Genomic DNA, 14,418 nt, shown 5'->3' with positions numbered 1-14,418 from the left:
AAGTCTTGAACACTTAACAATATCTGTCATCTACTTGTGAGTTATATGATTGGGATATACTAATAACACTACTGGTCATCACATATTATGTCTGAACCACAAACTGGGATAAAACCCTCCTTAATACCCAAGATCTTCGGGTACTTACATGGTAAATACTGTCGAGTGTTCGAGACGTTTGACCCAGACTATACCCGACACACCAGTCCCCTTGTTCTCTGATACCAAAGTCAATAAGTTGTTTTCTTTAGCAAACAGTGAAGTTTAGTGGTAACCAGAATCTACTACTGGTATTAAGAGGGAACCTTGTTAACACACAGAAAAGACCAGTATGTCGTCTTTGCTCCTTGTAAAATATACTCTCCTAACCTAACCAAATGTGTATCTTCAATGAAATATTCTCAACATAAACTTGAAGGTTGGAAACATGTTCTTGAGAATAGGTTCAAGACTTACCCCAAGCAGCAATACAAGTGACTACATTTGTTTCTTGTGATGATTCTTGATCTGATTTATACACGTTCTTAATCTAGATAACACACACACACACACCACACAGATATATTTGTTTCAAGTAAAAGACATTTATATACTTTCAAAATATAATATATATAAATTTACAATAATTGTTTAGCTAATGACATAATTACATGATCATCATAGTCCAAAAAATGCGTAGCTCTGAAAAATTCAATCACTGAAAACACAAGAAAACAAACAAGGCTGAGAGACAAAACTGAGAACACGATTTTCAAGATTTTTTTTTAGGACATTTACCCGTGAATTCATCGTTCAGGATTATTTGTCGTTATCTAAATGTCCTCACACCTTCATATATAATAATCCTACATTAATGCACCTACATAATTGGTCTTTAGCCAGAGAAATGACCAAACATCTTGGGGGCATAAGTTCTTTAACCTGTTGAAATTCGGCCAGCTACACCCCCTTGATTATCATTGTGTGGGACGACCTGCCATGGGACACCTTCATAGTGAACTGATTGGGACATCTCCTTAGTGAACTGATTTAGACAATAAAACTCATCTGATCTCTGACAACACTTGCCATGGAGGACACTGAACTGACTAACATGACCTCAACTGAGACTGGCTGATTTGTCTTAGAAATAATAAATACAATGGGTTTACAGATTGAATTCAAAGGTTTATTATTCTGGTGAAATCAAACGTTTATTGTTCTGGGAAGGATTTTGTAATATGGTAAAGCAGTTTCATCGGTAATATTGCAGTAAACGGCAACCGCAGAATACCGTTAGATCACTACACTCAATTGATAGACCTACTCTTTTTCTATGACCATTTTCTTGTATTACATTTGGTTGGATTAGGTTAGGTAACATTTTTTTATCAGATTCTTTGGTTAGGTAAAACATTTTTTTATTACCAGATTCTTTGGTTGCTGTAATCTGCAATTTTACCGGTTCATCGATCAGTCACCAGGAGAAAACAACTCAACAGGTGAGAATTACTTGGTTAATCCTGTAATGATGTACTGTACCTCTCATTACACTCAATCACATTACAGCTGTATAAGAAAAAATTCCTCTAATTCAGGAAACAATAAACAATTCCGTATTATTTGGTCACGTTCTTGAAACCCAAAACATTAGAGAAATATTTGTTAGCTTTTGATTGGCTGTTGTTTTCTGCTGCCTGGGGGTTAACGATCTCAAGCCCTTGGAGTGGTGTAAACGCCACACTGGAAGCCGTACCAGCGACCTGTCTGCGTACTGTCGTCTGTCCGCCCAGTGACGACTGCCGTTGAACCTCCTTCTGTAGTGTTTTAGACAGACGTACTCTGGTCTTCTCGTCGACCGTTATCTTGCGTATACGACCAGCACCGCCCTTCCCCAGTTGACCTCTTGTGTAGCCCAGGTCATCTTGATAAGCATCTTCCTCTATCTCACCAAAGTTCATTCTGTAAAGACATAAAATAAATTAATTAAAAACGTGAAATAGAATTGCCTCGTTAGATAATTGGAAATACAGTCGGTCCCCCCCCCCCCCAAGAATAAGAGTTATTGTGTCATCTTAAACAGTAGTTACTTCGTTCACCTGACACAAACGAGGTGGTAACAGAAGCCTGAACCACGATCACATTGGTTAGGTTAAGTAATTTTTGAAGTCATTTGCGAGGGAAACGTCATAGAAGAAAATTGTCTTAACATCGTCTTAACCATCGGAAATACACAATAGCCGACAGATAATCCGCGGTCATCCACTCGTACCGTCTGGACCGTATATAAGGACACCATCCATCACCCACCTGTTCTGAGCTTTACGCAGGTCTGTTACCGCCATCCGTTCCTTCATCTTCAACACCCGGCGGCCGCCACGCTTCTTACCCGGGGCGTCAATGGGCTGCGGCAGAGGCTTGATCGACTTGACCGGCGGCGGCTCCTGTAACTTGTCCAGTTTCTTCTCCACTTCCTCCCTCAGACGTAGCCCCTGGGTGCCGCTGGGGCTCCCGTGCATACTGTCGACCCTCGCCGCCAGGGTAGCCTTGGCCGCTACTATACGAGCGGCTTTGGCACGGAGATCGGACGGAGTCTCTTGGACTATGTCGCAGTAGTAAATGTAGCCGGTGTGAGGCAACATGGAGGTCTGAGCCATCCCGATCATAGTTTTCTTCTGTTTCCCGATCAGCAAAACGTTACTGGCCGGCAGTTTGGCCAGATTTGTGAGTCCCCCGGCCACGCCCATCAGCTTGGCCGCCGTGGACGCTCCCACTATACAGGAGAGGTTCGGTGCTATAAAACTCATCCTGCTCTCGACGTAATCCAGGATTCTTATCTTGAAGGTATTTAGGTCCTGAGCCATCTTACAAGCTTCCTCGATGGCGTCCAGTTCGTCCCGGGTGAGGAGCGTCCCCTGCGTGGTGGACGCCGTGACGCTAACCACCATAATGGTCGCCTGCGTCAGGATCAACGCCAGGGCCTCGCTGTTCTTCACCTTATCCACGTCGTTCCCCAACTCCCTGACGGCATTGAGATACTCCAACGGGTTAACCACCAACGACTCCAGCTCGGGGAACCTCTTGGCGTACTTCTCCTTAACGAACTTATGAATCGTCCCGATCTCGTCGTCGATATCCACATTAATATTATTCGCCTCGACGATCAATTTATACTCCGGATCGGTCTCCACTGAACCCTGCAGGTCATCCGATTCCCTCTGCTTGGACGCATACTTCTCAATATGTTGTTTAATGTCCTTGAGTTTATCAGAGTCCCATAGACCAGCCACCTGACGGACTGAGGTTAAGGCGGGCTTGAGGGCCATAGGGACCTTAAACTCCACCTCCATAACCTCACCATTATCACCCTCTCTGTTCTGGAGGTCATTAGAGAGTAACTCATCTTCATCACCGTCCTCAAAGTCATTCAGTAGTTCATCAGCGAGAGACATGGTCCAGAAATAACGATAAAACAGATAAATTCTTCACCATTAACTTCCTGCCATAGAGGGTCATGTATACTGACTCAATAATTCAGGTTCACAACACAGATATATTATACAATCTATAATAATTTCTAAGTATATAATTACGTACATAAACTATTATTTTCTATACATATAATTAAATAAATGATTATAGACTAAAAATGTTTTGATATAAAATAAAAATATAACAAAATTCTCAAATACATAAACTGGATTTAACTAGATATATCACTAACTACCCATACCATAAAATATAACAATTCCCCAAAATAACAAAAAACAAAACAAAAAAACAAAATAAAAAAAACATAAATTAATTACCTAACACATATTCAATAACTAATTTAGATATATAACTTAAAATAGAGGAAAAAAAGTAAGATATAAAAGAGATGGTAGACGATAACATGAGCGGGATATATAACCATCAACACATGGCTCTGAGGGACCAAGATTATTAATGGCTTATTAATTCTTATTTATGGGAGAAAAAGGACGATTTATTACACTACACGACGAGAAACATAATATACAACAATGCCTCGACGTAAAATGGTGAGTTAGGGTTATTTTTGGGGCCCTTCGATATGACCTGTCTGGGCCCCCACTATATGACCTGTCTGGGCCCCCACTATATGACCTGTCTGGGCCCCCACTATATGACCTGTCTGGGCCCCACTATATGACCTGTCTGGGCCCCACTATATGACCTGTCTGGGCCCCACTATATGACCTGTCTGGGCCCCCACTATATGACCTGTCTGGGCCCCCACTATATGACCTGTCTGGGCCTGTCTGGGCCCCACTATATGACCTGTCTGGGCCCCCCATATGACCTGTCTGGGCCCCCCACTATATGACCTGTCTGGGCCCCACTATATGACCTGTCTGGGCCCCCACTATATGACCTGTCTGGGCCCCACTATATGACCTGTCTGGGCCCCACTATATGACCTGTCTGGGCCCCACTATATGACCTGTCTGGGCCCCACTGTGACCTGTCTGGGCCCCCACTATATGAGACCTGTCTGGGCCCCCACTATATGACCTGTCTGGGCCCCACTATGTGACCTGTCTGGGCCCCCACTATGACCTGTCTGGGCCCCACTATATGACCTGTCTGGGCCCCACTATGTGACCTGTCTGGGCCCCACTGTATGACCTGTCTGGGCCCCACTATATGACCTGTCTGGGCCCCACTACCTGTCTGGGCCCCACTATATGACCTGTCTGGGCCCCACTATATGTGACCTGTCTGGGCCCCACTATATGACCTGTCTGGGCCCCACTATATGACCTGTCTGGGCCCCACTATATGACCTGTCTGGGCCCCCTACCATATGACCTGTCTGGGCCCCCACCTGTCTGGGCCCCACCACTATGTCTGGGCCCCACTATATGACCTGTCTGGGCCCCACTATGATGACCTGTCTGGGCCCCACTATATGTCTGGGCCCCACTATACCTGTCTGGGCCCCACTATGTGACCTGTCTGGGCCCCCACTATGTGACCTGTCTGGGCCCCACTATATGACCTGTCTGGGCCCCCTATATGACCTGTCTGGGCCCCACTATATGACCTGTCTGGGCCCCCACTATATGACCTGTCTGGGCCCCACTGTGGACCTCTGGGCCCCACTATATGACCTGTCTGGGCCCCACTATATGACCTGTCTGGGCCCCCAACTATATGACCTGTCTGGGCCCCACTGTATGACCTGTCTGGGCCCCACTATATGACCTATCTGGGCCCCACTATATGACCTGTCTGGGCCCCACTATATGACCTTGGGTGTGAGTTGTCCAGCACCTATAAGAAATGGTTAGATTAAGAGAAAATATGTATAGCAAACTTTTGTCACGTGTCAGGGCCTAATGTTTAGAGATTGTAATGTATCATCCCTCAGTTATTACTATTATTATTACTATTATTATTATTATAGATTGAAATATTTAACGTGTATATATACTCTAATAACTCGTATGTAAAAATAACCAATTCTAAATACCACGTTGCCTTGAACAGGGTCGTTTGTCTCGGCGCAACAGAGACCAGAGCCGGGCCAAGCAAGCAACAGAGGAGAGAGTACCCCAGTGTATTGTTATTAGTCGAGGTAATGTTGGGAGGGAGATCAAGAAGCTGACAGAAGACTTGAGGCAGGTGATGGAGCCTAACACTGCCACCAAGCTCAGGGTGAGGAGTGACACCAGTCGTTATGTTGCTGTCACTGGCTTAGTTCTTATTAACGCTATTTTACCGTGAGTGTGCTGCGATTGGCTAAGTTCTTTCTGTTGATGTGACAAGGTGACTGCCCCCCCCCAGCTAGGAAGTTAGGTGGTGTAATGGTCAGCATCCTCGCCTTGCAAGTGAGTGGACCCGGGTTCGATCCCCGGGCAGGGTGAAGCTATGGGCAAGTTTCCTTACGCCATTTATCTCTGTCTACCCAGCAGCAGTAATTGGGGACCTGGATGTTAATTGATTTGTGGATCGTGTTCCGGGGTAATGGTTAGCCAGTGCAGTCGGTGAGTTGTCCGGTCTTCTTGGACTATTCCTTGACACTGGGTCATACAGCTCGTTAACTTAGGGTGCGGTTGTTGTGTTGGCGACAGCTTCTACACCTTAAACACTGGGTCATGCAGCTCGTTAACTTAGGGTGTGGTTGTTGTGTTGGTGACAGCTTCTACACCTTAAACACTGGGTCATGCAGCTCGTTAACTTAGGGTGCGGTTGTTGTGTTGGTGACAGCTTCTACACCTTAAACACTGGGTCATGCAGCTCGTAACTTAGGGTGTGGTTGTTGTGTTGGTGACAGCTTCTACACCTTAAACACTGGGTCATGCAGCTCATTAACTTAGGGTGTGGTTGTTGTGTTGGTGACAGCTTCTACACCTTAAACACTGGGTCATGCAGCTCGTTAACTTAGGGTGTGGTTGTTGTGTTGGTGACAGCTTCTACACCTTAAACACTGGGTCATGCAGCTCATTAACTCAGGGTTGTTTGTTGTGTTGGCGACCTTCTGCACCTTAAACACTGGGTCATGCAGCTCATTAACTTAGGGTGTGGTTGTTGTGTTGGCGACAGCTTCTACACCTTAAACACTGGGTCATGCAGCTCGTTAACTTAGGGTGTGGTTGTTGTGTTGGCGACAGCTTCTACACCTTAAACACTGGGTCATGCAGCTCATTAACTTAGGTGTGGTTGTTGTGTTAGCGGCTCACCATACAGGACATGCAGCTCTTAACTTGGGGTGTAGTTGTTGTGGCGACAGCTTCTACCTTAAACACTGGGTCATGCAGCTCGTTAACTTAGGGTGTGGTTGTTGTGTTGGTGACAGCTTCTACACCTTAAACACTGGGTCATGCAGCTCATTAACTTAGGGTGTGGTTGTTGTGTTGGTGACAGCTTCTACACCTTAAACACTGGGTCATGCAGCTCATTAACTTAGGGTGTGGTTGTTGTGTTGGTGACAGCTTCTACACCTTAAACACTGGGTCATGCAGCTCGTTAACTAAGGGTGTGGTTGTTGTGTTGGCGACAGCTTCTACACCTTAAACACTGGGTCATGCAGCTCATTAACTTAGGGTGTGGTTGTTGTGTTGGCGACAGCTTCTACACCTTAAACACTGGGTCATGCAGCTCGTTAACTTAGGGTGCGGTTGTTGTGTTGGTGACAGCTTCTACACCTTAAACACTGGGTCATGCAGCTCGTTAACTTAGGGTGTGGTTGTTGTGTTGGTGACAGCTTCTACACCTTAAACAAATTCACACCTAGGTGGCCCTTGGGCCGGCCATTCTCCATTTTGAGGGGCAACCATTATTATTATTAGGTACAGTTAGGTAGGTTTTTTGGGTTGGTTAGGTTACGTTCTATTAGGTTCTAGTAAATGTCGCTTCTTTTATAATGATAAGTTTCCCTGCACAACAGAAATATGGTTAGGTTAGGTTTACAGCTACACAACGATCGACTCACGGCGAAATAAATGCAAAATGCCGTCAGAGTCACTGTGAAATATAATTCTCACGTTCGCCGGTAATGGACGTTTAGCCAATCAGAGAGCACTCACGGTAAAATAGCATCAGTAGGAATATGGGTAAAATTATATAAAACACGACTTTCAAGATATTGCTCACATCATCAAATTATTCCTTGTACATTAATAATCACTACTTTTGAAAATGAAAATTATTATTGTTTTAAAAAATTTGAATCGCTTAGATAAAGTCACTTAGACAAACGATATAATTAAATTGTACTGTTTTTATCAATTACCTTTGGTGTTTTACATTGTTGTTATTGCTTTAAGAAAAAATAATCAAAATATACAGTCTGTTTAAGTCTGTTTTAAGTCTGTTTTAAGTCTGTTTAAGTATGTTTAAGTCTGTTTTAAGTCGTCGTGATTAATAGAACAAGGTTTACTTATTGTCCAGTTCTCTTTCTTACAAATTTGAAATGAAAGATTCAGATGTAATTATTATAAAGAGTAGTTAAGTGACCCTTTGAAGTCCCACCTTATTTTACGTGATGATTTAACTCCTTTATGTTACCCAGGAGGAGTAGGTTAGGTTAGGGTAGGTTAGGTTAGGCAGTTTGGATACCTAATCTTCACGTAATCTGAATTAAGTTAAAAAATGATGCTGTTAAAATTGTTCAAATGTTTTAGAAGATTTTGTTTGTCATTAGTTATTATGGTAAGATTTAAGTATAGTCATTGTTGTATCTATATACCTAACCTAACCTAACCAATTCCCTGGATGACCAAAACTAAAATACCTGTACAGTAATATCTCTGTTAGCTGCAATCCCTCAAACCTGGAACTCTCCTATGGTCGGAATTGAAATATTCTCGGAAAATCGTTCCCAAAGCCGGAATTTTCTGGAAAATTCCGGCTTTGGGAACGATTTTCCGAGGGGCACATTTTCCGAAAAAGATAAAATTTTCCCAGTACCCGGAAAATACCGGGATCGGGGACATTTTTCCGGGTTGGAGAGATGACGCAATGGGCAATTTCTGGAACTTCCGAGAACATTTTTTTCCATTACCCGGAAATCTCTCGTTCCCGGAAGTGCTGTGCGCCAATTGTCCCGGCTGACAGAGACCATCACTACACCGTGCGATAAATGTCTGTTTTTTTCCTCAGCACACCAAGAACAATAACATCAAGGACTTCGTGGCTGTAGCTGGACAGTTGAACATAACCCATCTTGTGGCGTTCTCCCAGACGAGCGTTGGTCTGTACTTAAAGGTGTGTCGGATACCTCACGGCCCGACCCTTACCTTCAGGTGTGTTCCGCGGATCTGTTTTGTCGGGATGTTATGTTTGTAAGGGGGTAAAGAGAAGTCAGAATGAGGTAATTGGTTATTATTATTATTATTATCATCATTATTATTACGATTATTATTATATTTATTTATGAAGTGTTTATTTTTCTTTGATAACTCTATACTGTGTCATTTTACCCCACTAGTGGCATCACTTCAACAACATAACTCAGACACACAAGTCGCAGTATTGCCATAACCATCAGAAAATACATTAAAATTATGAGGAAATTGTCGCCAGCTTGTCAGCATTAATTTTTCCTTTTATGAAATATGTGGGAAACTTGTTAATTTATTTTCTTTTTTCACAGAATCAAAGTTTTCGCGCGGAGTAAAGATGTTCTGTCGTCGTTGAAGAAACATCGGGTACACAGCGGTCTGTACATAACAGGTCCTTGTTTGATGACCAACCTGCAGCCTGAGGGTGGAGACCTGCACCTACAGCTGTCAGCCAGAATGTTCTTAGATATGTTCCCAACCATCACACCAAACCAGGTATATTATTGACTAACCTAACCAAACCAAACCAAATCCCTTTAGTGTGGTGAAAAATAAGGTGAAATAAGCAAAAACCGCAGAACATATTTTGATTCCTACTTCGAATTTGGGGATTTTTTTTACATTTTAATTTATCTTTTTCTTATTATTATTTTTGTCTTTATTTAAATTTTGGGGAACTTTTTAACACCTCAATACCTTACCATCTATATTAAAATACACCTTATGAGGAAATAACATAGACAATCAGTCTTACATTACAACAACAGGTTATTTAACATTAAACTGTCATAAATCCCCCCTCTCTCTCTCAAGATAAAAACGGACACGATTCAACGCTGCTGTCTGATCAACTACGACCCTAACGACGGCTTGTTTGACTTCCGGCACTACTCTATCAATGTAGTGCCTGTCGGGATCTCTAAGGCGGTGAAAAAGTTCAACAAACGTAAACTGCCGGACCTGAGTAGCTATAATGATGTGTCTGAGTTCATGACAAAGTGAGTTTAGTGTGTGTGTGTGTGTGTGTGTGTGTGAGATAAACCTTGGGTAGTATAGTAGTTAGTATTTTGGTGGAGTCAGTTCAGGGAGTGACTAAATAGATTCTGGAAATATAAAGTAAGCTTGAATTCTTGGAAGTCAAAAGCTTAAATTACATTATTGGAAGTTGAAAGCTTAAGATTACATTATTAGACACCGAAGCCTAGATAACATTATTAGACGCCCTGAAACTTAAATTACACTACTATTGGATTTTAATTATAAACTACACCTGTATAACATTAATACGATTTAACTAATAACACCGATGCTAAAATCACTCGCCAGGGCAGCAATATTGTCCGAGAGTGAAGCAGAGGATGACCCATCAGCCCACGTCATGGCAGATGTGAAGGTGGCTCGAAGAAAACTTGGCCTGCAGAAATCCTCGGTCAGATTATCGGAACTCGGCCCCAGGTTATCCCTCGAGGTAATTATGACTATTGTAATAATTTGGGTTTGTTTTTGTATTACCTTTTTCTAAATCCTCCTCGTTACATAGTTCAGGGGTGACTGGAAACAAGGCCATCACATCGTTACATAGTTCATTCAGTCTCAACCTCAATCTGGTTAGGTTAGCTCTATCTCACCTCCCATATTCAAAACCTTCCCTATCACTCCCCTTCCCCTTCCTCCTCTTCCTTAGTTCTTCCCTATCACTCCCATTCTTCTTCCTCCTTCTCTCTTTATTATCCTCGTTTTCTATTATTTTCTCTCTTTGTGGAGGTCAGGTCAGGTCAGGTTATTGTGTGTGTCCAAATCTACCTGTGGGGATTGTAATTAGACTGGTACTAGCATTACAGACTGGTACTAGCATTACAGACTGGTACCAACATCAAAATACACATCTCTCGATTAATTATTTACCCCCCTCTCCTTCCTTCCTCCTCCTCCCAGCTCATGAAAATTGAGGAAGGACTACTGGATGGTAAGACTCTCTACAACAGAATTGTCACCAAGACAGACGAGGAGAAATTGCAGTTAGAGAAGAAACGGAAGCATAAGAAGTAAGTGTTTGTCATCTGTTTTGTACCATATGTGTTTGTCATCTCTTTTGTACCATATGTGTTGTAATATATTGTACCATATGTGTTGTAATATATTGTACCATATGTGTTTGTCATCTCTTTTGTACCATATGTGTTGTAATATATTGTACCATATGTGTTTGTCATCTCTTTTGTACCATATGTGTTGTAATATATTGTACCATATGTGTTTGTCATCTCTTTTGTACCATATGTGTTGTAATATATTGTACCTTATGTGTTGTAATATATTGTACCATATGTGTTTGTCATCTCTTTTGTACCATATGTGTTGTAATATATTGTACCTTATGTGTTGTTGTAATATCATTGTACCATATGTGTTGTAATATATTGTACCATATGTGTTTGTCATCTCTTTTGTACCATATGTGTTGTAATATATTGTACCATATGTGTTTGTCATCTCTTTTGTACCATATGTGTTGTAATATATTGTACCATATGTGTTTGTCATCTCTTTTGTACCATATGTGTTGTAATATATTGTACCATATGTGTTTGTCATCTCTTTTGTACCATATGTGTCATCTCAGTTATACATCAGAGGAACACATTTAAGCAACACTAACTTTAATACTTATACTAAAATTTTCTTCATTCGCTCCCAGACAACTCAAGATGAAGCGGAAAAAACAACAGCAGGAGAACGTGGACGCCAAGACTAGGAAGAAGGACGAACACAAGAAGAAATGTCTGGAGGGTATGGGTGTTGGGACGAAGAAAGAGGAAGAGAAGACAAAGAAGAAGAGGAAGGAAGAGGAGGAGGATGTTGATGATGCTGATTGGGAAGACATTGAAGATGATGATGCTCAGTATTACAGAGATGAGGTCGGAGAGGAACCTGACCCCGGTGAGTATCTTGTGTGATGTTTAGGTTTGGTTAGGTTAGGTTTAGCTTAAATTAGGTTAGATTAGTTTAAGTGAAGAACTCTTAATTAATGTGGTATTATCGACTGACTTGACTGATAGAGCAACTAACATTTGTACTTATTTATTTCTAAAGACTTAACATAGGAACCACAGCACCTTAGGGAACTGTGATTGACCCAGCACAGTGAGTGAAGTTATCTGATTATGTGTTAGAAAAATAGTAAAGTAATATTTTTAAAACTTGAAAAATAACAAAATAACAAGAATAATGTACTAAGGTAATATTTTAAGACTTGAAAAATAAGAAAAGAACTTGAAGAAATTATTAAAGGGATGTGTCAGAGAGGGACTTTTAAAGGGATGTGTCAGAGAGGGACCTTTAAAGGGATGTGTCAGAGAGGGACTTTTAAAGGGATGTGTCAGAGAGGGACCTTTAAAGGGATGTGTCAGAGAGGGACTTTTAAAGGGATGTGTCAGAGAGGGACTTTTAAAGGGATGTGTCAGAGAGGGACTTTCATATGTCACGGGAGGTGGCACACCAGGTGCGGATTGCTTGAAAGGCGGATCGGGAGAGTTGGGATTAGTCCAATAACCCCCGGCACGTGGTCTTATAACCTTGAGTATATCGCGTGTTTTACGGCATATAAGATGCACTTTTTTGTCCGAAAATTGGCTAAAAAAAATCAGCCTGCTTCATATTTGTGAAGTTGTGGTCTCCTGTAAGCTAATGATTCCTCCAGTAAGCTAAATTCTACCTCACACAACTATTTTTATTATAAAAACTGGATTTATAACTACTGTACTGATGATGATGACCTGAGACGATTAACATCCGTACGGCAGACACCCAACTCTTCAGGGGTAACTAAGCAGTAACCATTTCTGAACTCTTACAAACATTACAATATATTAATGTCATACCTGCAACATTTATTTATAAATCTACAAATACCTGAAACAAATGATGATTTACAGGTAACTTTCTTTTACCATTTACATCTGTTAACATCACTGGCAGCATTGTAGCCAAGATAGACTCATGTAACCACCAGGCTGCTGGGCCAAGCTGTGAGGTGTTATGGTTGTTTTTCAACTCGTAGTTTTGGGCAGATATATGTAACTTTCTTCATTTATTTTTACTTATATACATACACACACCATCTTACATACATATTGTGAGAAAAATAAAAGAAATAATTGTCCTAAAGGCCAAATACATAAAATGAATATACATTTGTTTGTAGACGAGTTAGTTAGCTGGCTCAGTGGGAGGTGGTGTTTACATTGCTATAGTGAACCAGGGACCACATGACTGGCACTCTCTTAATCTTTCACTTGGTATTTATTATCTGGTTTGGTAATACACTACTTTCTGTTGTAACTTATTTATTGTTTATTACTGTATTTATATTTATTCCAAACATTAACTGGTACTGTATATATTAATAAAACTATGGCGACAGGAGGAATATATACACAAGAATTTTTCCTAAATACTCCCTGCTAAAATGGCCGTGTGTCTTATATGGCCGTGCGTCTTAATGGCCGTGTGTCTTATATGGCCGTGCGTCTTAATGGCCGTGTGTCTTATATGGCCGTGCGTCTTAATGGCCGTGCGTCTTATATAGCCGCGCGTCTTAATGGCCGTGCGTCTTATATGGCCATGTGTATCTTATATGGCCATGTGTAGCATATATGGCCATTTGCGTCTCATCTGGCCGTGTGCATCTTATGCGGCCGCTCGTGTTATATACTCTTGTTTATGTTCCAGACCTGTTCATGAGTAAACCATGGGTCAGAAAGAAGAGGAAGATTGTCGCTGGCAGTGGTCCCATCAGGAAGAAATTCAAGAGTGCGGACAAAAACACAAAGGAAGGAATCAAGAAGAAAACGAAGAATGACAACGAAGGAATGAGGAAGACGAAGAAGAACACCGCCGCCATGAGGAGTGGAATCAGGAGAGAAAACTTAAAAGGTAGAAAAATCACCCAAGGTAAAAAATTCAGCGGTAAAAAATCGAAAAAACGTTAGTAGCGTCGATCCTCCCCCACCACCCAACCCCCAACGACCACAATAAATTGAGATAATCCATTGAGTTATTTCTTCAGGCTTTAATGTGTTTTCCCATCAAATATTATAACCTACAGTAATTATAACGTAAGTTCACCACACTCATGAGGATGATTGATAGATTTCCCTAAAAATAAATCGTTTAATTAGTAGTTTAATGTGATCAAATTTTTGTATTTAAGGTAATTATGGTCAGAAATAGATAACCAAAACCTGCTGGATTATATTGCCTAAAATGTGGTCAGGATTTCAATCAAGAATAAATTAAGGTAAAAGGAAATATATCTAAATTGTCAATAAATAAAGAAAAAAAACATTTATTTTAATTTCCTCGTGTGTGTGTGTTCCATCTCACCTCAGACCAACACTGTGTGGACTTCTCTGCCACACGGTGTATCACTTAAAAGTATAGATGCTATATTAATTTATACCTTGAAGTAATTACAACAGATATACTGTATATAAAATATTCATAATGAATCTGTCTATCTATACATATTTTATACTTTTTTACCTTTGGTCTATCTCCACCCACCCCTGGAGCCCTCCACCCACCCCTGGAGCCCTCCACTGGAGGGCTCCAGGGGTGGGTGGAGGGC

General features: G+C 41.4%; 2 protein-coding genes across 2 annotated transcripts; one reads left to right on the top strand and one right to left on the bottom strand.

The window, feature by feature from the left end:
• Nucleotides 1-588: 588 nt before the first annotated feature.
• Nucleotides 589-3,496, bottom strand: LOC121865927 (U4/U6 small nuclear ribonucleoprotein Prp31-like). The gene is made up of 2 exons (XM_042365485.1): nt 2,290-3,496; nt 589-1,941 (listed from the first exon to the last, which is right to left on the bottom strand). Exons 1-2 carry the CDS (start codon nt 3,429-3,431, stop codon nt 1,599-1,601), a joined length of 1,485 nt encoding a protein of 494 aa, XP_042221419.1. The 5' UTR covers nt 3,432-3,496; the 3' UTR covers nt 589-1,598.
• A 377-nt stretch (nt 3,497-3,873) lies between these two features.
• Nucleotides 3,874-14,116, top strand: LOC121865925 (suppressor of SWI4 1 homolog). Its single transcript, XM_042365483.1, has 9 exons — nt 3,874-4,022; nt 5,494-5,661; nt 8,608-8,750; nt 9,101-9,284; nt 9,603-9,787; nt 10,116-10,257; nt 10,725-10,834; nt 11,488-11,729; nt 13,521-14,116. Exons 1-9 carry the CDS (start codon nt 4,005-4,007, stop codon nt 13,778-13,780), a joined length of 1,452 nt encoding a protein of 483 aa, XP_042221417.1. The 5' UTR covers nt 3,874-4,004; the 3' UTR covers nt 13,781-14,116.
• Nucleotides 14,117-14,418: the final 302 nt, after the last annotated feature.

The sequence above is a fragment of the Homarus americanus genome, unplaced genomic scaffold, assembly GCF_018991925.1.
Source record: "Homarus americanus isolate GMGI-L3 unplaced genomic scaffold, GMGI_Hamer_2.0 scaffold5142, whole genome shotgun sequence".
Classification (NCBI taxonomy): Eukaryota; Metazoa; Arthropoda; class Malacostraca; order Decapoda; family Nephropidae; genus Homarus; species Homarus americanus.
The sequence above is the reverse complement of the archived record's forward strand: the minus strand, read 5'-3'. Positions and strand labels throughout refer to the sequence as shown.

Bases quoted from the DNA above. Each gene is read 5' to 3' on its own strand.
- LOC121865927 (XM_042365485.1), bottom strand. From the start codon at position 3,431: ATGTCTCTCGCTGATGAACTACTGAATGACTTTGAGGACGGTGATGAA. The intron at 1,942-2,289 runs GTGGGTGATGGA...ATGTCTTTACAG, and splicing joins CTGCGTAAAGCTCAGAACAG to AATGAACTTTGGTGAGATAG.
- LOC121865925 (XM_042365483.1), top strand. The intron at 9,788-10,115 runs GTGAGTTTAGTG...ATCACTCGCCAG, and splicing joins GTGTCTGAGTTCATGACAAA to GGCAGCAATATTGTCCGAGA. The intron at 10,835-11,487 runs GTAAGTGTTTGT...ATTCGCTCCCAG, and splicing joins AAGAAACGGAAGCATAAGAA to ACAACTCAAGATGAAGCGGA.